General features: G+C 36.9%; 1 protein-coding gene across 5 annotated transcripts in view; it reads left to right on the forward strand.

The window, feature by feature from the left end:
• Positions 1–24,612, forward strand: part of LOC143207821 (myelin regulatory factor homolog 1) — an 88,460-nt gene that overhangs the window by 49,483 nt on the left and 14,365 nt on the right. For 2 of the 5 annotated variants that reach the window (XM_076421630.1, XM_076421626.1), the window contains exons 2-17: positions 10,944–11,037; positions 17,245–17,454; positions 18,325–18,416; positions 18,860–19,182; positions 19,546–19,809; positions 19,931–20,109; positions 20,706–20,922; positions 21,475–21,633; positions 22,031–22,360; positions 22,447–22,706; positions 22,928–23,275; positions 23,348–23,519; positions 23,594–23,669; positions 23,776–23,888; positions 23,965–24,218; positions 24,376–24,595. In XM_076421630.1, coding sequence (XP_076277745.1) covers positions 10,944–11,037; positions 17,245–17,454; positions 18,325–18,416; positions 18,860–19,182; positions 19,546–19,809; positions 19,931–20,109; positions 20,706–20,922; positions 21,475–21,633; positions 22,031–22,360; positions 22,447–22,706; positions 22,928–23,275; positions 23,348–23,519; positions 23,594–23,669; positions 23,776–23,888; positions 23,965–24,218; positions 24,376–24,595 — 3,311 coding nt within the window. The remainder of the gene's footprint in view (positions 1–10,943; positions 11,038–17,244; positions 17,455–18,324; positions 18,417–18,859; positions 19,183–19,545; positions 19,810–19,930; positions 20,110–20,705; positions 20,923–21,474; positions 21,634–22,030; positions 22,361–22,446; positions 22,707–22,927; positions 23,276–23,347; positions 23,520–23,593; positions 23,670–23,775; positions 23,889–23,964; positions 24,219–24,375; positions 24,596–24,612) is intronic. The other 3 variants (XM_076421627.1, XM_076421629.1, XM_076421628.1) reach the window with 3 other exon arrangements.

The raw sequence follows: 24,612 nt of genomic DNA on the forward strand, positions 1-24,612 counted from the left end.
CGAGATATAATTAAAACGGTAGCCTTTTCTAATTTATTCGACGGTTTGTTAGTATTCGTTGAGAAATATCTTCGTGTAATGTCGACTTCGTTACATACCGTGATAAATCAACAATGTTGCTCGGCTAGTTTTTGCGCATCCTGCATTTTGCATATACGGGACTTTATGATCGGAATATCCGCACGTTTCCTTTTTCATAAAACACTTACGTATGTTATTCTGGTTTTCACAATAATAATAATAATAAATTATTGAATTGACCGCGTTTAGTAGCATTAGAATATCAGAAAATGTGCTTCGAGGTGAACCAAGTTTAATGCAGGTGTTTCGACGCTTATAATACACCAGTGATTCTATGTATGATAAAACTCTACTATATTGTTTTATTTTTGCGTGAGATAGTGAATGTATACACACACACAGGGTACGGTCGCAATGAGAAACATAACGAGAGACGCGTTTTTTTTATGCAAAGATAAACTGAAAGTGTAAATAAAAATTTTCTCATCGATACTTACGGGAGAATTACTCTTAAAATTGTATTCGATGTTATCGTATAGATGAAATTACTGTAATATTTTTTATACTTCTGAGCGACGATGTACAGTAGTGCTATCACGAGTGTGTCAACATGTTTACCCAATGCTGACCGTTTCTACTTCGCACCAAGTCAAAGAAATGTGCATATCTCAAAAACCGAGCATTGAACTAATTGTAAGTGAGCCTGCATTTACTTTAATAAGTGAATTTATTTTATAATAATATTGGAACATTGTTGTGTGTGATCTTAATGATGTTATAGATGAATAATGAAAATTTATATTTACCCACATAATGTATACATACAACATTTCCATGCTCAAATAGTGTGCACATAAAAACAGAATTTTATTTTGATATAAAAAAGAAGTTTTTGTCTAGTGAATTCCGTTTGGGATTTTCATCGCGTTAAGATTTCATCACCAGAATCATTTTCTACCCAATCATAATAATCGTTCCGATTTGTTCATGCGTTATCATCAAGGAAATAGTCAGCGCTTTTATAATAAATGATGAAATTCGATTAATCAGCGAGATGAACACGTGCAAATAATTACTAGACGCACGTGTCGCGTTATCTTGTGTCGGCGAAACCCACCGAGTTCCGACACGTGTTGGTTACGTTTGCAGTAAATGTTGTTCGTCTGCTGTGCAAATTCTCGGCAAAATTCTCTCGTGCACGATGACGCTGGTTACGCGTGCAACTGCATGCGGACGCGCTAATTCAAAGATAAACGAGATGGGGGAACTAAAGGCGAAATTGTCTCCTGATCGCGCGGCAATTATTCCGAAAATCACGTAGGTAGCATTTTTTCGATTGCGTAATTTTTTCTGGTAGGAATATCGAATAATAGGATATACCAGAAAACTATCACTTACACATTGAATACATTGAACACAGCTTACAAAAATAACAATACACGAATTAATGGAAAATAAATGTGAAGAATGTAGCATGAAAATATGTACAGTGGGGAACGAAAATATTCGAACGCCATTTAAAACAAAATAACTTTTCTATAATTGTATCAAACGACCTGATTCTTTATAATCAATTGAAATCATTGGTGTACGAAATGATATGTAAAAAAAATTTTTAAATTATAATTTACATTTTTAAAACTTTTTTATTTTGGACCTTAATGTGTGTGTGTGAACATTTAAAATATATGTTTTGTAGATCTATGTTAGTTGTACACATGCTGAAAATTTCATCGAAATTGATTAACATACACACGAGCTACAAGCGGTTAAAAATGGTGTGCAAATCACAGTTTTACACGACTTTTGATATGTTTCTGCTTAAAATCCACAGAATCGTACATCTTTCGAAGAGTGTCTTTTTTTCCTGCGTCAACCGATTTCGATGAAATTTTCAGCATGTGTACAACTAACATAGATTCTACAAAACAATTTTAAAAAATGCCTTTTTTATTTTTGCATGTAAACTTGTAAAATATAATCTTTGGAAAACCTTTCTTGCACATCATTTCATAAACCAATGCTTCTAATTGATTATAAAAAATCAGGTCATTTGGTACAATTATAAAAAAGTTATTCTGTTTTAAAGGGCGTTCGAATACTTTCGTTGCCCACTGTATACGTATTAAATGGATTGCTAATCTTCACAATTTTATATTTCGCATATACATACATACATATACATATTCATCACTGTCATAAACACATCAAACCCAGAATCTACCGACAAGGTTCCAGAGTGTGTAATCGATGAATATTTTCATCGTTTTAATTTTTGACTTGATAAATGAAAGCGAACGTCGTCCGCGCGCGTGACATAAGCAGATAACTTGCATAGAATATTTCAACGTGGGAACCTTGACCGAGTAAAATAATGCGTTCGAACGGTCCGAGGTAGATCGATAGTCAAAAAAGATCGAATCTGAAGCCGCGAAGTCAAGGTTACGCGCGTTTGATGGACCAAACGTGATTTAAACTGTTCGCGCACGAACTTACGTAAACACGTAACAACGTTACACCATCAACACTAATTATAACGTGTGCACGAAGCGAGGTCTAATACTCATGATTCGGCGGTAGTTTGATGGCCGAGAGTGATAACGTCGTTACCTGTGTTTCGTTCGTCTCGTCTAAACCGTGATACTCCGAAGGAATTTCATTCTTAGATAAATAGCTATTGAAATTTGTTAATTATCCTACAAAAAAAAGGTATCTATCGAATCAGTTTTTTAAAGGCAGCTTCTCTTTCTAATGACTAGACTGATTTATGACAAAAATGAGTAGATCGATTGCAAAACAGTAAACATATTTAAAGCATTGAAAACTATTGTATTATTTTCATCTCATTTTACAATTATTAAGAGAAACAATGAATGTCTGTGCAGTTCCTGTACCATTTTTATTTTGCATAGAAATCCGCAGTGTACTAATGACTAATTTATAGAAAGTATTTTTGAGGGAACAATTGTTTTATAAATGTGTGTACACGAACAGTTCTGCATTTATGTATAAATAATAAGATCAAACAGAATATAATTTTCTGTACCAGAGAACCAGTATTTTTGGGACATCCTGTATACATGTATGTAAACCCTATAAAAATCTTGTCTTCGCCGTGTCTCATGGCTGGAGGATGCTGCGCACTCATAAAAATTCGCAATCCTAGTTTTATTAATCTCAGAAACACAGATTTTGTGGTAAATCATTGAACAAACCATCGGTAGAGTTAGATTTCGAAAAAATACCGGAGGAGGAATCGTTTATAATTTCACGATGCGCCGTTTAGTCGACCGATTTAATGTGCTATCATGGCCGCTCGCTCGAGTCGTTAACGACTTCCTTTTGCTTTGTTCCTAATAACAATGTAATTATTACGCAAAAGGCAGAAACTCGGTGAAACTCGTCGTCGATGGTACGCCACACCGTGGAAAAAGACAATCCTTTTTATCTTAGAAAGTTACTCCATGCCTCATCCCGGCGCGACCGTTTTGCCGGAGACAATAAAATTGTTACGGACAAACGTGGATGTTCGCCCGTTTCGCACTTTCGCGAAAAACCGTGGGCCGCCGTTTTTCGCGATTCGAAATCGGCAGTGTCAGTATTGCCTCTTTTGATTTAGAAAAGCTTTTTGATAATCGTATTAAAATAACTCGTTCACGTGGAACTATTATTATACAGATTCGAAAATATCTGTTCTATGACAAAATGTTTTGAACGAGTTCCTAAGAGTAACATTTCATGAAACTTGAATGGATAGGAAATATAGAATTCGTTTAAAGACGAAACATAATTGTTTCTTTCGAGCCCTGGAAAAAATTCTAGTTTAGCGGCCACGTTGTACGTGGTAATAATACATATTCAGATTCAAGTCCATCTTGCTGCAACCAGGGGCGGTGTTTGGTCGATACTCCGAAGAGGGATTGGTTGGCAACGGCCCAACCACTGCCATAATTCGCCCCTCGGATTTCTGTCGCGTTTATCATATTGGTCTACACGCATGCACCCCCAACTCGGTTGACCATTTCAAAATGGCGACATGGCTTTAACGACAGCTTTTCCAAGAATGTTTTTATTACATTCCTCGCATGGTGGTTTGCTTTTACCGATTTTACGATAGCTATGGATCTGTTTAAAAACTTACGAGTTTCTTTACTTATTTTTTAACATATTTCCTCGAGATTCTTACAGTGTATTAGCATTATTCTTTCAATTTTAAAATATATCGCACATCAAGCTATGCGAAACGAATAGTCGCTTTTAGTTGGTCTTGTTTGGGCAAACAATGCCACATTGCGATTTTTCTCACGTGACGGTGCGGCGCGGCGGCGGTGGCAATTCTTCTTTCACCTTCGATGATCGCCTCGGGATTTTCCTAAAGACACGGCCAAGAAAAAACGAGAGAAACGCCTGAACATACGCGTCTGCGTATTGCAAAACGTCTCTGTAAGCGTGCAAACGATCGGGACAATGTACCGGGTGTTTCAAAATCATCCGTGCCCTCTTAAATGACCCACGAGGCAGAAACGGGAACTCTAACAAGTAAACTGCAGATCCTGCCGCAAAATCAGAAACTTCTCGACTGTAAAAAATGGCAAATTTTATTGAAGAGTTACTTACAACTGGCTTCGTGGAAGCATCATGTAGGTTACAGTCGTTTTATTGTCCACATGTACATATGTATGTATACATATAACTTTGTGAGACCATCTTAATGAGAAAAAATATTATATCGCTCTTTTCCTGTAACCTGTTTCTCGAAATAAGAGACCAGTTATACAGCGTTGATCAAAATGATAGTTCCCACTCTTATTCCCTGTGTAATTCAGCTGAACTGATTGAAATGACGAGTGACAAACTATCACTGCAGCTCAGGTTCTTTTTATCAAACAATAAATGGTGATATTGACACAATTCGGCATTAAACGTAACAGTAACAGCAAGATTAAGTGGGCTCGAGCATCGGACAAATAATATCAATTATTCTTGAACGCACTCGCTATAAAATCCTTTCAGGAAGAGGATCGGAGAAGTTGTTAAACGGCTACCAGAAAACAGGTTCTCTTTTAAACTTGTTCCAATGCCTGGCCTTGTTTTGCCCTTATTTATAGGCATTGCAAACGGCAGTCACATATTCATATACATATTTCCACGATTTCGTACGCATCACGAACGATTCAGTTGATAGAGACTTCGTGTTCTGCAGTTTTCAAATTCGTTTGATTTCCTTAACGTTCTGTCGTTTCCTCGAACGTAAGTGTACAATGACTCACAAGTTCCTATTATATCTACTTATCAAGATTACGTGCTCACTTTGCGCGTTGGACCTAAGAAAGTCAAATAGAACCTTTAGGTATTCAACGGGAAGATAAGAGACGGATAGATACAATGATTTTGCGAATGTGAATGGAGAGGTTTTCTAATGAGAAATGAAAACTAACTTATTCAGGTCGGTGCTTATCTACGAAAAAGTAGTTCTTTGGATGATGATGCAGAAATCAAGATTTTCAATTTTCAAGCTCTGTTGAGAATGAAAAAAATTCAAGCCTATCAATTACAGCAAGGATGGTAGAAAAAGGTTTATTTCTTCAAAATTTTATAATTCGCATATTGTGACTGCAAAAAGTAAAACACTAAATCTCCGATAACAATTGTTGAATGATATCGGCGCCACGGTTCGATCGTTAAATACAAAAAAACAAAAATTAACTAAGCAATTTTGCTAATTTTCAGTTTTCTAATCTTAGTTAATTTTTGTTTTTTGTATTTAACGATCGAACCGTGGCGCCGATACCATTCAACAATTGTTATTAACGATAATACGATCGATATAAATAATTTTTTATTTACTAAATCTCCGATTTTTGAAAAACGATTGATGTTTGTATATGATTTCTTGCTGTTTTCAAGTTACATGGATATTTTCAAATTCATAAGAAAAATTCGGCTCATAGAGGGTTAACTTTGGGAGCTTTTATCCTTCAAGCCTACATGGAGTATGAACGGATAAACCCGTCTCAAGTTCCACCATCTTGTCACTGAACGCGGCGCAAAGTTTTATTGACACTCGCGATTATCGGTTGCTCTATGTTATTAGCATCTTTGATTAGACATTAGCCGTGCTCGCTGTGAACATGGAAGCAAATTTCCCGGACGCAGCTTCTCGGTAAGCTCGCGAACGCAGCGAGCTAGTGTTTGGTTATGAAATTACGCGGTCGCCGGTTGTTCGTTGAACGTTCCATTCATCGGCAACCCGGAGTATCCTCGTACGATGTTCTCGTCCAAAGTCTTAAAGGCGCCCTTACACTTGGCGACCGCCTTGAATAGCCGGCCGGAAGTAACGAGTTATGACACTTGACGTGGAGTCTTAAACGTTTAAGTGTAGTCGAGCGACGTGATCGCATTCTGTTCTTCGGGCGCGCACAGGGGGAATGTTTACGCGCGCCTCGGGAAAACAGCTGGCCTGATTCTCCCGACAGGATCGCGAGCCCTTTGCAAATAGTGTCAATAAGATCGATTACTCGAACCTGAACCACATAAAAGAGTATATGTACATGTAACAATGTTTAACATGCTTGATCATCTTGACACTTTTATACGTAATAGTTATGTGACAGAACATTATTCCTGAATTTTTTTAGAGATGGTCATTTAAAGAGTTTGCACACACTACCCCTGAAATAATCTTTTTCGACCATTAGTAACCGGCTTAAAATTCCGAAAAGAATATCCCAAACAAAGCTAGTTTGTAGACTAATTTTCGCTTTTCTTTCATGTACACTCAGTAAAATAAGTCTCCGTACACCCTTTAAAACAGAATAACCTTTTTTATAATTATACCAAATGACCTGATGTTTTTTTAAGCAATTAGAAGCATTGGTTTACTGAATGATGTGCAAAAAATAGTTTCTAAAAATTACGATTTACAATAACTGAGAAAATAAATGATGATGCCTAGGCTTCTCACCCCCATATTAAGTACCCTTAAGCCTTTAAGAAATTTCATAGAATAGTGGTTTAGATATATGTAGAATGTGAGGATATGTGCGGTGAGAATCTGAAAGAACCATAATGAGGGAGAGGCAAAATTTATAAAGTAGAGGTTGAATGAAATAAAGAAATGAGTGTGTTTTAGGATCGTTTTGTTTGGAAAATTTGTCAGTCGTTAATTGACCATCGTTTGCATAAAATTTGCATAAAACTCTGCTGAAGTAAACTACATATATCACAGACTACACAGAAACAAAACATTCTTTTGAGTTTATATGTATACTATAATTTTGACGAACCTCCCCATGCAAATAAAACACAAAATCCACATTATCTAGACAGAGAACTGATCACACTAACACTGCAATGAAACCTGATACAGGTGTTCAGAAGATAAAAAGATATTTTTTATTATTTCGCAAACCGAGAGACTTAAATTAACGGTTGATAATTATAGGTTCGATTTATTGTGTCAAGAACCAGTGTCGACGACTGCTTTGTTCGTGACCGGTCAGAAGTAGCGAATTCATGGCGAAGAAGTATAGTATTCGATGTCCGCGACGGGTATCGCGGTTTTACGAGCTGGTAGCAAGATTTCTCTCGACACGATCGAACAGCATTTTTCCCGCAACTGGAAACTCGTAAATCGAAAACAAGCGTCGCAACATTCACCGGGACGGCGACGACGACTGCCAATAGTCCCACCGGCACGCGAAATTTTCTGGCAGTTTCCTGGGAGCACGTCTCTTGTACGTTGACACTTTGTTCATTGAACTGCGTCGTCGACAGGGACCAATTGCCCGTGAAATTTCCTCCTGTCCATTCAATGAATCCGCACTTTCTCTTACGCTTGAATCATTATGGTGCACCGGCATAGCATCGCTGCAGTTATTAGGCTACTGATGAATTGCATTTACCGTGCAGGCGGCTGTTCCCTTTCTCCTGGTTACAGGAAACGAGCTACTTTTTGGGATTGTCATTTTGTATTACGTCGTATATCGAGGCGACTACAAAGTATAGATCCGCGTAATTACTGTGTCAAGCTTGGATTGCTATAACTGAACTTACTGAACACATTTTTAGAAAGCTTTTCGAGTTAACAGGACGTCGATAATTAATTCCAAATTGCTCTGAGATTTAATGTCACGAACTGTAGTTATTTTGCGATTTAGATCGTGGTTATCGTGATTATATGATTTTTGCTGATCTAGTACTGTAATTTGTAATAACATTCGAGGTTCGAACATTCTTATATGTCATACCCCTTGCCCTACAATATCATGTCAGACTCGTGATAAAGATTCTGAACATAGTCTAGTAAATATACAATATGTATTTATTAATTTCCTTTAAACCGATATGAAATTCTATTTTGGTTTCGTTAATGTATAGTTATTGGAGAACATGTAGGCTTATAATATGTAGATATAAATTTTCTCCTTTGTTAGGAAATTATGAACTACAAAGAAAGTTCTAATCATTGAAGGCGTAAAATAAATCGTAGGGCAACGGTTTAATACTGGTTAATTACATTTGGCATGTTCAATTGGCATGGCAAATTTTCAACTAATTACATACTCTACAATCTTTATGTTTCAATAGTTGCGAAATACAAGTCCGAAATGGAACATTTGGTAATTATGTGTATACATATAAAAAAACACACATCGTTAATTCCATTGACATTGAAATGCCTTTGGTATGTTAATGCTTTGAGTAACTTATTTTTATAAATAACTTCCGTTTGGTTTCAGTACATAAACATAATTAATCGAGACATTAACCTTGGGAACACATTTCAAGGTCATTGGAATCGATCAAGTGCATCCGTATCGATCATTTTAGCCTGTATTAGTTCTAAATAATGATACATTGTGATAGCTATTTGTGTTATACAAGTTGTACCATAACTATGCTTTAATTTTAATGATTCAATTATGACTCACTGCACATGCAGATAACTGTGATCGAATAAAAATTATTTCTAGTCAACAATTTTATATTGTGTAATGCTCTGAAATGAAAAGGGGATATTGAAGATAATTTATGTTATAACCAAATGAATTAATTAAATATTAACATGTTACCTGTTGAGTTTTAAGGAACGTTTGAAAATTATCGATATATATGAAGTTGTATGTATTGGAATCGTGATCAAAGTTGTTGAAAGTAAAATGAGGATATGGTGGATATTATAAGCTTCGTATTGCGAGAATCTATTTTTTTGCACTGGCGATGAGACATTGCAAGAATGAGGATGCAGATAACTCGGGTATTCCGTGGGAGTGATATCCGCGTGGGAGTATCGGAACGTTGCAGGTGAGAACAATAAATGCAAAAGCATGAATCTCACGTCGAGGCCTTCGTAAAGGTCTGTCGGACGAGCACACGTAAGGAATTATGTTGAAACAATTTGACTATTCGCGGCAGCCAATCGTCGACCATTATGCTGGAATTTCTCGCGGTTTCACTTTGTCTTTCCATCTGAATAGATATAATGATTAAGCAAACATCCATCGAGTTTCAAATAATGCAACGATTATCGTCATGTATTCCCAGAATGTAGTTTTGCATTATCTGCATTTTTATTAGTACACATCATCTGGTTTATCGTTGGGTCTATGACGACCCAAATTTCTTTTTGTTGTATCATTCCATTGCTTCAAAAGTAATTTAGTATGATGATTATAATTTATTATTGTCGTGATTAAAATTCAAATTTGACGCGTGTGGGCACTGTTTGTTGATATGTTTAGAATGATTAATTTCATTAAACCATATCAAGTATGCTTAATTAAACAGAAACTGTCTATTGTTCAACAGTTGCTCTTGAACAAATGAAAAGGTGGCAATCGGGTATGCAAAAACGGTTGAATACATACATATAGTTACGTGTGAATGTTAACGCCGTTGTGGAGTGTCTCACGCAACCGGAACAAGCTATGGCTTTGAAATAGTGAATGATAAACAGCAATTTTGTTAGGAAAAATTAATGACTTTGAATAATAAAGCATCTGTTAACGGAATATCGCATTAATGTAATTTTAATGTACTTGTAATGTAATGTAATTGTAATGTAATCAGTTAATTTATTAACGAAATTATCATTTTTATTGTACAGAGATTGAACGCACCTTTATTCTCCACGAGATAATACAATAGGTGATCAAATTATTGTAGCCGGTTATATAAGTTGACGACTTTACGCTATAACAATCAATTTTTAAATGATAGCCCAATCATACTGCACTCTTATTATATTTTCATGAAGTATTGATGTTTAGAAATTGTAAACATATTTTCAGTTATACTATACATAAAAAACTGATAGTTGTATGTTATAGTAATAGTTATACAATAAGATAAGAAAAAATATTTGAAATTGAATATTGAATTTGTTTACTTTCTGAACAAAGTGTAATTACACACGACTTATGTATAAAGCTCTGAATTCATCGGAAAGATAGGCCACATTAAATTTTCATTATTTCCTTTTGCATATACATATTATATTTTATTATTGTATAAACCTGTAAAGAGCTGTAATTAGAGCTTGATGAGAGCGATTAAACGGAAAACAACTAGCAATAAAAATATGCGAATGATCGACTTTCTGTTCCGCACTCGTTTGTTTATTATTACTTGGTAACTTTTATCTCGATGCATTAAACAAATCATATAAATGACATAAGAGTTCGGTAACGTTACATTAGCAAAAACAGAAAAAACGTCAGAAGAGCGAATCATTTCACGGAGAAAACAAGCGATTAGGGTAACCGTTACTTTCTGTTTCGCCGTTATTGCAGGTGATTACAAAACGGATGTCTGTGTTTGGACGACAATTATGTCATCGTGATATCTCGACTCGTTATCAGTTAGAATCCATTAATCGAAAGATAAGCGGACATGTTTAAATGATTTTTCATTTGTCTTAGGACGGGGCGACTTCGTCGGAGGCATAGACAATGAGGCCCTGGACTTCTCGCAATTGGAAGATTTCATTAACAGCGATAGTGAACAACCGGCCACGTAAGTAGTTTCATCCTTAATTATAATTTTAATAAATTAATCAATTACAAGTACAGTATTGTCTGGATATGTGGGCACACTTTGCGATCAAACTCCCATCGTTAATTTATTAATTTAATGATTTTTGTGTGACACATTTGGCAACATGTTCATGACACTATTGAAATAATACGTGACATAATTTGGATCGTACTACTTTAAGTCACGATAGAATTTCACTTCTTCATTATAAGATGCAAATTTGCAGCTTATTTAAATATACAAATTACAAACTGTCAAATGACAATAAAAATATATTGTAAAATATAATTCAAGAACAAGTATTCTACCAATATTGTACCGTTCGAGATATGTAGATTATTGTAGATGAATTGTGTAAAATCGTGATTTTATATTGAATATATTTAAAATAATAATTAATACTTAATATGCAAGTTACAGTTTGAATATTTTACGCACATATAATTTATTTGAGCTGTATCTTTTCTATCTCTTGATTTTTAACATTATAATGCTGAAGAAGTTTCGCAAACTTTGAACGTTTTAAATATTTAAATTTATAGTTTGTTGCCCGTTTGTTATTAGTTTGTTACCCGTTTGTTGTTAGTTTGTTACTTGTTAATACAAATACGTCATTATTTGATTTTCATTTTACACGTTCCTTTGGCTTACGATCAGATTTGAAATATTTCTCTGGTGAATTGAACTTCGGGAGCCATCGTTAACGCCTACATCGGGAGCACGCGTGTTACATGTGCAGCATCTCTACCAGAATCTCGAGTTCACACTCGATCAATCATCAACAGACTCCTTTCGATACCTTTGGACTCATAATCATTGTTATTTATCGCCGCGCACGAGTCCCATGGCTGACAAGTAGATTGAACTGATTCCTTCACGTCGTAAAAACTAACACGCACTCTACTTGTGTAGGTAAAATAGTGTACTAACAATTGAAAAGATTGAATGATTGAATCAATATTTCTGAAACGAGCTCATTCATATTTCTGGTAAAAACTATTCGTGGCTAGAGCAATCCATAAATAGAAAAACAATACAATTAAAGCAGTGAAAATATACATGAACAATTAATAAGCGTGTATTGTTTGACTTTGACCAAAAATGTGTGTGTTTTATAGTAAAAGAATCTTCAATCAGTTTCTCTTTTGTTTGGGGATATTAGAGACAGAAATAAACTATTTGAAATGATAGTGTGCATACTAGCTGAAATAAATCTGCGAATTTTCCAAAAACGATTTTTTCTTCTCAACAATAACAGTTAGCTATAAATAGCAGTTTTATGTATACATATTTAAATTTCGCTTTGTAATGTTGATTTAATGTTTCTATTTTAACATGTTACTACCATAATACGAATTTCCATTGCAAACGATACACAATCATTGCTTTAATAATAAAATAGAATACAGTATCAGTTTATTTTTATACACTGAGCGCAACAACAAAAGAAACGAGTGTAGCAATCCGCTGAATATGTAGTATCCATTTAAAAATGTGCTTAAGCTTAAAGGAGAATTTTACGAGCACGTGAACAGTTTCTGACCACGTTTGCGAGGGGAAAATGGCTGCGACACTGGTGCTCACGAACTCGGGCTAACGGCAAAACGTTCTCACTTCAAGCACCTCGTTTCGAATCAAGCCAATTAAAGAATTCAGATCTAATGCGCTTACCAGCGTGTTGCAATGGCACGCGTTTCCTGCCAACCATAGAACTCGTCGCGTTAAATCTCTGAATTGAATGCTCTGGGTACAATGTATCACTCAGTTCCTCGGTACATCGTGTACTCTTATCGGTTCATCCCGAAAATTTCAATAAAATCCCAATGAGACCTAAATAAATGTTTCGTACTACTTTATATTTTTAACAAGTACATACGTACTCATATTGCATACACAACGGATCCAGGAAGTATTTGAACACTGAATACTTGATTCTCGATGTCCCATATTTAAACTGCAATAATTTCACGAAAAATGATCGCACGACAACAAATTTGGACTCAGTTTTTAGCTAGAAGACTCCAGTTTCATAATCTATCGATCATTTTATTGCAAGATTTTTTTCATGATCTTCGTAGCAGACGAGAAACTGGAGACGTGTTTTTTATAAACGATGCTGCACATTCGAACGTCTGTGAAAACTTTGAAAAATTTTTCCCTGACCGAAACCAGCATGGATTTAAAAACTAAAGCTTCCTCTTTACAACGAGACCTTAGAAATTTATGTACGATTTTTTTTTAGTCGATTTGTCCATGAAAAAGTGAAAAAATCGTACATCAATTTTTAAGGATTCGTTCTAGAAAAAAAGACATCAATCTTCAAATCCAGTTTCTTTCACGAGGCGTCCGAATTTGCAGCATTTTTTAGGAAAAATAGTTGTTCAGTTTCCCACCTGCTACAGAAATATTTTAGACGTACATGAACACGACTCTGCAAAAGTAGAGGCTCAAGCTTTAAAATGAGTACGGACTCATGGTCGTACTATTTGTTTGTACGAAATGATCACAATGTCAACATCGACAATTTTTTGAGAATGAGAAACTTAGTCTTTAATCAATTTTTGGGTCCGCTTGAGTGTTGAAAATCTGAGATCGAAATGAAAGTGGATGGAAACTGCGGAAGGACATTTTCTGCAACTAATTTTGCGAGATGTATAAGGGTGAAACTGTTAGGACAAAGGATTCGGTCTAAAACTTCTGATGGCTAGTGTACGGCGGCTGGATGAAACGCATGCAGCAGAAAGAGGATGGACGTTGATGTTGGCGGGGCGAGCACACATCGTGAGCCGAGTGTACGGACTCGAATGTGGACGCGTGTTGAGAAACAGCAGACAGATATCATGTGGTAAGCGACCGCAGAGGTGTAATGATATAATGACAGGGACAGGCTGGTCGGAATTGATGGAATCAGTGCTTGCCGCGTTAGGACTGGTAATCCAACCTAACGCACTCGATCCATTAAAGGCCCCGCACTGATCTCAGAAACAGATTTCATTCACGGATCGACCAGATAGAAGATTCACCCTTGATCTTTCCTGCTTCGTGAGGTTACGAAGAAACCGAGATTAACTACGGAGAGCTCCACTGATTCCATAAATCATCGCGACGCGTGTATCCAGAACTCTGCGGAAAGAACGGATGTAAAAAAAGAGAGAAACTTAATGTCTTCTGTGCGGGAGATTCAGGACGTATAACATCAGATGAAATCTGAACTGTGTAAAGGTCAACGTAGCAGGCTCTACTAACTGACAAAGAAAGTGTTGTCGGGTTGTTGGTTATTAGGATCTGATATTATACACGAGCGCAGAAGACTCATTAGACGTACATTCGTGGAATGTGACGAAAAGAAATATTGAATTCTTAATAGATGCCGGGCTTGTAGAACGCAGTGTGAACATAATTTATGGCTCTTCGAAGGTGATAAAACGGGATTTATGTTTTGCAGGACTTGATGAAGTGAGCTCTCCATGCTTTAAGACACTTATTTATGATTTAATAAAATATATAAAATAACTGTTTAAAAACCACACTTATATTAAAATACACTAAAAAGGAGAAAATAATTTTTTACCTGGTTCTCCATAAAATACCGAATCCAGTTAAATGATTAATAATATTTTACCCCAAAATTTTAAGCAATTGGTTCAAAATTTCTTCTGTTATAAAATTAGTGTCAGAATAGATAAAAAAATTTAATATAAACTTAAATAAAATCATCACATTAGTGACTATAAAAATAAGAGCGTGGAGCGCTAAACTATATTGACGTAATCTTCGTGGGCGCTCCACGCTTTTATTCATAGTCACTAATGTCATGATTTTATTTAAATTTATATTAAATATTTCTATCTATTCCGACACTAATTTTATAACGGAAGAAATTATGAACTAATTGCTTAAGATTTTGGGGAAAAATATTATTAATCATTTAACTGGATTCAGTATTTTATGGAAAAGCAAGAAAAAAATTATTGTCTCCTTTTTAGTGTATTTTAAAATACGAATGGTTTTTAAAGATTTTTTTATATATTTCATTTTCTATTCTTATTGTCATCGGAAGCAAGTGTATACACAAAATTTCAGCAAGATTGGACTATGGGAAGAGGTTTAAAATTCGATTACAAGATTTGACGCATACACTCGTATTCTTTATAAAAGAATAAAATTCTCAGTTGAACCATAACGTTGTTATTTCTTGTAGTGTGGTCTTAAACTACCTTTTTGATAACGACACTATGAAGCCTTTGCTGCTGATGATCTGTGAAATAATAAAGTATATTCCTTAGAGCACTAGATCATGGGAGTCTTAAATATGGCAGAGAAAGGAAAATGTGTACTAATCTTTTGTTACTTAAATATTTAAAGTAACTGTTTGCTGACGATTGATCCCAGAAATTCTGAGGATTCCAGAAATCTCAGGAATTTGATCAGAATCTACGAGAGAAATAGTTGATCTGGAACTTCGAGATTCCCAAGGGTTGCTATGTCTCATAGATCATAAGGATCCCCAAAATCTCAGAGATTCTCACAGTCCCAAGTGCCCAGGGAATTTTCTAAACATCGAGGACTCCCAGGAAACCAAAAATGTAGAGGGTCCACAAATTCTGACAATTTCAATGACCTCAGAAAGAGAAAATTCCAAAGGTCCGATCCGATGAGGATAGTCTCTATCAAGTCTATTGTGTTCGAAAGAAATGTGCATTGGTCTATTGAGTCGGCGATGATGACTATCAAGCTTCTCAAGTCTCGAGTACTACGTGTGTATATGAGATCCATTGTGTGTTTGAAGTGGTTTTTACCACGATTCTTGGGTTCTTCGTGGTCCACATTCGGTTGGTTGAGTCTGAAATAGTGTTTAAATCAAGCAGGCACATGAACATTATCGCTTGTGACGTATGCTTGCAATATGCACAGGCGTTTTGCAACCAACGCTACCCAGAAAAGTAAAGAGCTTACAACTGAAGTATACTGCCATTGAAATCCCAAAGTAGGCATCAGCAAGAAAGACTATTGATCGATGGTCAGTATAAATTTCCCGAATCATGAATTAAAAATCGTGACAGGATAATTACATAATTAGCGGGATTCGCCATAATAGTATGTGTTACTCAATGCAAATTATGTTGTCGACTCGGAATTCATAGAAATTCGCAGCGGGAAACTCCGGAAGAAATATAAATTTGTCTCCTGAGCGTAAACGTCTCGGATCGGACAAATCCGTCTTTGATCAACGATTAGTATAAATTGATGGTCATTAGATCTTGGAATTGCCGGTTCTGATTGATTCGTAAGATTTAATTCAACCGACCGATAGAATGATCCTGTTATGAAACCGATGATAGTCCGGCAGAAACGCTACAGTATTTCGCGGACGTGCCGCGTCGCGAGAATAACACAACAGTGGGTCAGTGTTTGAAAAACCACTATGTAACGGTATATTATATCTGGAGTTTCGTTTGAATTGCAAAAAGAAGAAGAAAACGCGATTTAGAAGTCAAACGTTTTGCGAAACACAGCCGCGCGACACCGATTAACGCAACGCCGGCATAATTTATTTCCTCGTACTGTTCGCACGTCCAGCACGTGTTTATATATAGATAATATCTGTTATTTATTTGAATACCATTGCACTCTCGAAAATTGATTGACCAACTAAACGAAGGTAGGTGAGTTCGTGAATGTACGTAATGAAATACTATTCTCTAACACCAATGTTACCAAAATGCAACTTTTATTGCGATTATGTAACTTGTTTTAATTTGATCCGTAGTGTTTGTTCTGGGGAAAAAATATTTTTATTTAATTGATTATCGTTGTATTTTATATACAGGGTTTTTTTAACGCGAGCACCTAAATTATTTCCGCTACTATTGAAAGTAAGAAAAAATGACTGAACAAAATGTACATTGTTTTAAGGCTAGCATCTGATGGTGATCAAACATCCTGTGAAGGTCATTTTGACGGGTTTTTCAAGGTTAACACAATTTTTGCGATGTGTTATGCATTTATTCACACAGTTTTAGATTACAAGAAGACGTGTATGGTAACAAACATTAGTAACATCCCCATTCTATTCTTACCATAACGAATTTTCCCGGTTGATAAATTCAACTACTCTTCCTGGTTTATATAAAAATCCAAGTCGTATAATATCTGGTAATAACAAAGTTTACTGTTTGATTGCAGATATTTCGCGGACACACTCGCGCACAATGAAAATGGCGGCGGCACGACGACTCACAATGGCAGAGTCGATGGGCCGGTTCCGCAGCAACCACCTTCTCGACTACCATCACCGATTACCCAAAATCATCCGGTATCGAGCACATGCACTTCCGGTACCACAACTGTGCCGAATGGCGCCACTTACAAGGATCCACAATCCTACGTCCACCCGTAAGTGCAATCCGCGTTGCATATGTTAAGATTATCCGAATCTAAATTTTGAAACAAAAGTTCCAAATCACTTCCATATCTTGAGAAAGCAGCACAACATCAAGACACTAATGATTAGACTCCGGATGTTTATGCAAAATAAAAAGTTTGTGCATCAATTGCAAGATGCGGGAGCTAAATATAAATTTATATTTTTCATTAATAATTTTAATGTGATGAGAATAATATCTTCACTGAATATTTTCACTGTTTTAAATTGCATTTGCTCATTTTTGTTACAAATGCATAAAATCTGGAGTCTACTAATGATCAAATTGTATACCCAATTCGATATAAAGAAATTTAGAACGAGATTTCTTGTCTTGAAAACAATAAAAATTTTTATACGTTCCACTGCACATAGTACGATAATGTACACAGTATACAAGACTATGTAAGAATTATCAAGAATTCATTTTGACGTTTTTACCGCGATGTGGAACTACCTTTGTACGGTGATCCAACTTACGCTATTAATAGATTCAACTTTGCTACTTTCTCTGTTGAATTTACTCAGACGATCAATTGCAGAGGAATAGATAAGCGGTTGTGCATAATGCATGTGTTCAATCATTGTATAGATATATGCACAGTGGTCGTAATAATTAATAAATGTATACGTGCGCAGAAAGACAAAGTTGTTCTCTCGTACTGTTTCCTGATGCAGGTAGTATCGTTCACTTTTCAATAAATTCAAACCTTCAGGACTCTAACAATTATAAACTCGCCCCATCAATAAACACTCTAATTCGGTAGAGAAGCGTTTATTTTCCTTGGTATTTGTTGCGAGTGTTCTTAATTAAATAAATAGATTTGATCTCCCGTTTATAGACACGCGTTGCCAGAAAGTCCACCGGACAGTGGCAGCGAACCGCCGTACTCGCCGCCTGGACACAACGAAACTCAACACGTACATTCGCCACGTAAGTTTGTAAGAAATTCAAGATTTCTGATTTTATCACACGTTTAGTTAAAACGTGTAAAAGTCAGTCTCCATGGTAATAAATTTAAGAACACGCAATAAATCAGAGCCGAACGCGGGTCTAGACATTTAGACTGGTGACTGTGATTTACACATGCTAGTTTCAAAATTCTAGTTTCTATTCAAAAATCGAAGATTCTGACTAAACGAAAAACTTTTAGGGGACCATATATTAAACTCGAGCTGACTAATCGATTCATTCGTGAAAAAATTTTGTGGCTGCATATTCTAAGCTTTGAGAAAATTTTCTATCTGAATTGTAACAAACCGGAGTGAAATAGACTTTTTCCCCTTAATATGTTTAATAGGTTGTTTAATTTAAAAATTCTTCTAATGTTTTTATTGTTTCAAATTACACCTACTCATTGAGTCTCTATTTTTCAGATCAAAAGGTAGCTCTCCAAGAAATGCTTCTCCATCATCAAGGCAATCAGCCAAACTACGCACCGAATCTATTACCCTCTTCGCCAAGAACCTTAACTTCGTCTACGGATCCACTGTTACTCACTCACTCGGTCCTGACTTCTCATCTTCAACCAGCAACACCAAACCTCCAGACTCAACAGCCGATAAGTCAAACTCTAGTTCCTCTTCCGCATGAACACAGTCCTGGTAACATCAATACCTTGTACTCGTCGCTGCAGTCAGCGCCGAAGAAGAGGAAATTGAGCCAGGATGGGCTTGTTCACGTCAAGCAGGTGCAACGAGTAAACTTTTTTGTTACTCAGATCAATAAATTATCTTTGTGACTCTCGTCACTTAACCTTCTGCGTATCCGGCGTGCCATAAATCTGCTGTTTTTTATGGAACTGGATCCAGAAGTTAAATAACGTCCACGAATGTGTACAGAAAATCATTCCAGAAGAAAAATTTGCAAAAATGTATTATTTCTACATACAGGGGCTGGAACATATAACTGGAAACAATTGAAACTTGCATAAGCAATGATTTCGCTCAACACGTTGAAAGTATTGAAGTGTTTGCAGAGCTTGATGCTCGGAAGGTTAATTATCCAGAGTTGATTTCCATATCGTAAAATCGATAGTTGTTAATCTGTTATTGTGCCACAGGAACCGGAATTGGGAACGGTGGAGCACAGTTGCAGCAGCAGCAGCGCAGTCCTCGACGGCGACGAGGTCGCCGACAACAGCTACATCGATGCAAGCTACCAGTGCATCCGGTTTCACCCCTTTCAGCAGACGTCCTGGCACGTTCTCTGCGACCACAATCTGAAAGAGCTACCAGTGCCGCATTACCGCGTAGACGCGGACAAGGGATTCAATTTCAGCAACTCGGACGACGCGTTCGTGTGCCAGAAGAAAAATCATTTTCAGGTAGAGACACCTTGCCGGGAGCTTGCTGTCGGCGACACGGTTGCCGACGGCGCGCTTTTCCACGTTTCACAAGGGCTACAAAGAACAAGTAGATGTGATTAAGGTCGACGTGACTTTTCAGATTACTTGCCACGCACAGCTACAAGGCGAAGCTATATTCGTCCGAACCGGTGAAGGTTTGAAAAAGATAAGTAGTTTCCAATTACACTTTTATGGCGTCAAAGTGGAGTCGCCGACGCAGACGATCCGTGTCGAGCAGAGCCAGAGCGACAGGAGCAAGAAACCGTTTCATCCTGTGACGTAAGTACACTGACAAACCTGTCGGCGAGTGATTAAAAACTGAAATACACTGCTCCACACTTATAATTAGTTCCAGCCTACTAACAAACTGAGGCAAACATCTGCCAAGTTAAAAGTCGTTTCAAACAATCTGCATAGGTTCGAAGGAAGATCGCATTCTCAGTAATTTATATTAAAACGTTTTCAGCGAGAATATTTTAACTGGTTTTAAAAAATATTAATAAGAGATCAATCATCTTGACTAATTGTAAAATATAGGACTTCTTAGTCATTTATGCCTGTTCTGAATCATATTTTAAGTATTTAAAATATTTCCACTGTTTTGACTTGGATCTACACTTTATTATTAATTTGTTACTAACCTTACAATCTGTGGAGCATTGTATACAGGGTGTCCCAGGGTGTTCTCTAACATCCCTTAGGACCAAGGTAATCGTTCTTTAATGTTATCGTATATACCTGGGACATCCCTATAATTATTCCTTGGTTTGCATTTTTACACTTGAAGATGCTACGAACAATTTTCGGAACCCTTGGTGCGAAATTCTTTTATACTGAACGATATATCAAAAAGTTACTGCGTTACGCTAAAATAGAGCTGCTTTCAGGGTGGAACTGGGTGGTGAACGGGTGACCAAGGTGACCGTTGGTCGTCTTCACTTTAGCGAAACGACTAGCAATAACATGCGGAAGAAGGGAAAACCAAATCCAGACCAAAGATACTTTCATTTGGTTGTTGGTTTGCACGCTCACACCGCGGACCAAGCTAGCTACCAAGTGGTGGCTCATGCGTCGGAGAGGATAATAGTTAGGGTGAGTGTTTTTCTTGATATCTATTGTTGCTGCTGTAGTACAACTCCACAAATCTGATAATTAAAAATTAATTTTAACATTTGTAATTGGATTGCTAGTTGGTCTGGTAGTTAGACGGTATTTTGGTACCATGAGAACTATGAGAAAAATATTACTAATGGACGTTCTAGGTAAAGCACATAATTAACCCTTTGCACTCGGAAATTAAACATTTCTTCCGACCTCCGTTCTATTGGGTTGACAAGAAAGTAATTTTGGTATTTTCAGGTGTAATAAAACCGAATATCTTTATTCAAGCAATGAACTTTAATTAATAAAACATTTTCTGATTTATTCTTTTTGGTAAAAGATCGTCGAACAAAACTTTAACAGCTTATATATGTATCTCAATAACCATTTGCTTGCGACCTGTTTGTTTCTTTCAAACTTTTTCTGTTCTCGATGAGTAGAAGGTGTTGATGTAAAAAACTTTAATAACAATTCTCATTGTTATAAACAAATTTGCGGCAAGTTTCTTTTACAAATGTTTTAAACATTTATATTTTTCTGAAGGCAAGTAATCCGGGTCAATTCGAGTCAGAGGGTAGCGGCGTTGGTGCTGAAGGGGGTTGGCAAAGGGGTGCAGCGCCGGATAGCGTTTACCATGCTGGTCGGGTTGGAATTAACACGGACAGACCTGACGAAGCTCTGGTAGTTCATGGTAATATGAAGGTATGTCGTTACATTCGCTACGTATTTGTTACATAAACTTTTAAAGCCAAGTTAAAAACTCCTGGATTTAAAACGTCGTGGTGGAAGACCATATGTGTACATCGAATATAATAAATAGACTGCGGATGTTTATGCAATTTGCAATTATTGTAGACGAATTTTCAGAAACTCGAATCAAATGGAATCTCATTTTCCATGGTTGTAGTCTTTTTAGATGTGGAATAAATTAAAATCGTACTAAATTCTTTCGTATTTTATATCCTAGCATTTCTTGAAAATTTACGAAAGCTATAAATGCATGAAGATCTGCAGTCTAATAATAAATGTTGAACAGAGGTACTCCAGAAATTGAATACGCCAGATTCGTTAATTAACACAATTCGATATCTGCGTTCAGGTGACAGGTCACATAGTTCAACCCAGCGATGCACGAGCAAAACAGAACGTGCAGGAAATAGATACACGTGAACAATTGCGAAATGTGCAGCAGTTGAGAGTGGTTCGCTACCAGTACGCCCCTGAATTCGCGCAGCATTCTGGTTTGGATATCAAGCAACAGGAAGACACGGGTGTGATAGCGCAGGAAGTCCAGCAAATACTACCGGAAGCTGTGCTACCAGCAGGTGATATAGTCCTTCCTAATGGACAAAGGATCGAGAACTTTTTGGTGGTGAATAAAGAGAGAATATTCATGGAGAACGTCGGTGCGGTGAAAGAGTTATGTAAAGTAAGATATCCATAATACACATATTATTCTAAGACACTGAAACTGAAGATATTTGAAGATATTCACTATTTGGAAATTGTTTTCAGGTAACAGATAGTTTGGAAACCCGCATAGACCAACTGGAACGAATAAATAAACGGTTGGCGAAGCTGAAGAGGGGTGATAGCCTCAAGAGTTCCATTAGTACAATATCTAGTATATCAAGTAACAAATACTCATCCTCTATCAATAATAAGACCATTGTACAGGGAAAAGCGAAGAAGAGCGAGAGGGAGGACGAACTTCTTTGCAGCAACAAATTTATTCAGATTATTATCGTTATTCTTATTCTTATTATGGCGTTCTGGTAACTAAAACTCTCATATTATAATCATTTTTTTTAACATCAACCCTTGGACGATGGGCATCAAGGGGTTAATATAAATAGCTTATAATCTGGCTAGTAATTTGTTGAAATATTTATAACTCTGTCAAAATGAAGCTAATTTCCGCCATCCAAAGGTTAATGTAAATTCATTCGGTTCAAGCAATATGTCTCTATTCTCAGAAGAACAATTTTACTTTCAGCTTAGTCGCAATGGCAACTTTATACTTCTTAGAATATCAGAAACGCAGCAGTCTGGAATGGTCGGCGGTAGCCAGCAATGGTATGCTCGCTATCAGGCCAGCCCATCCGTCGACAGTGTCGAGCACGCCCAATTACGATCCTCGATACAATTCGCTGTCGGACAGCACTTTATCGTCGTCGTTTACCAAACACGGATCACACACCAGGGGATCAGATGGTAGTTTATCCATCAAGAGCAACGTGTACTCTACGCAAGCACCGCACACGAAGCAGCAACTCTATTCTCAAGAAATCACTTGGTATCCAATCAGTCACTCAGGACCCCAACCGAAACTCGAAAAGAACAGGTTCGTAACGATCATGAGCCGTCTGGTTCTCTTTTTTATCGGAACAAGTTCTGATTGCGTCAAATTCCTCAGCGAATTTCCGGGCAATTGGCTCAGCAGAACAGGTGCAGGCGCTGTTCCCAGCAACGTGGATGAAAACGATCAGGGATCGGACGTGGATTCATCCTTGAGCAAAGGTCCGACTCCCATTGGCAGACCTGCGAATTGTCCCAAACATTTTACCGAATTCGAAAATCCTTGCCTGGTAAAATTAGAAATTACTTTATTTGCCACTAATCATTCCTCAGTAATAATATCAAATCAATCATTGTTCTGCAGATGTACTGTTGTACTACTAAGATTCATCAGTTCGAGGATCCGCAGCCTGATCATCCCCCAGAAAAGAAATCCATTTGTAAGTTTCATATTGTGCAACAAACTCTTCTCTGAAGGGAATCCTCGTTGTTTAAATAATTCTACTTCTTGTTTTCGTGTGTACAAATGACCATTACTTCTTCCAGCAGATCATATAGAGCAGCCATTAAATGTACACGAAGAGAAACGTAAGATTAGCAAGGGTTTCCAGAATGGAATCAGCCCGTCGGATCCGAGCACACAAACAATTGTGAAAGAGGTAAATAAATAGATGAACTATAACAAAAATAAATAGGCTTTTCAGTTGTGGGTCTAAGAAATTGTATTTGTTACAGAACAATTATAAATATTCACACAAGAGGACGAGGAGGGAAAATAGTGGTGGGGACTGGGGTGAGGTAGCCAGCAATGCAGCAGGGTCATTGCCACCAGAACCCAAACCGCAGTTGTGGATAGTGGCAGAAAGCTTTAACGTTTCTCTTGATCAAAAGTATTGCTCCGCATCTTCGCAAGATTCTCCGAATAACGTTACTTGCGTTGTACCTCTCTCGAAGTATATGCCTGACATATATCTTACCTTGCACTTTGTGTAAGTTCCTTTATATTGTCATATTCAATAATACTTGAAACTTATCCTATCTCTAATCATTATATGGTTGACAAATTGTATAGAAGAAATTTTTCATATCATCAGTCATCACGGAAATACTTAGTTATTTCTTTTTCTCTGCATTTTGTGCTTTCAGTGGAATGCCTTGGTATTGGCAAGTGGTGCAACAATGTTCTCTGCCCCCAAACGTTGGGTTAGATGAGACTGTGATATGCATTCGAAAATACACACTGCAGCAACCAGTACAATACATGGAAAATAACAATCAGCCCGGAGATCAGTCGTTTCCCCTGGACGTTGCTCATTATCTCAGGAAGACATTGAGGTTTCGCGTGCCTACTGTACAACCTCAGGAGGTAATTTACTTAGAATT

Source organism: Lasioglossum baleicum, chromosome 4 (genome assembly GCF_051020765.1).
Source record: "Lasioglossum baleicum chromosome 4, iyLasBale1, whole genome shotgun sequence".
NCBI classification, from domain to species: domain Eukaryota; kingdom Metazoa; phylum Arthropoda; class Insecta; order Hymenoptera; family Halictidae; genus Lasioglossum; species Lasioglossum baleicum.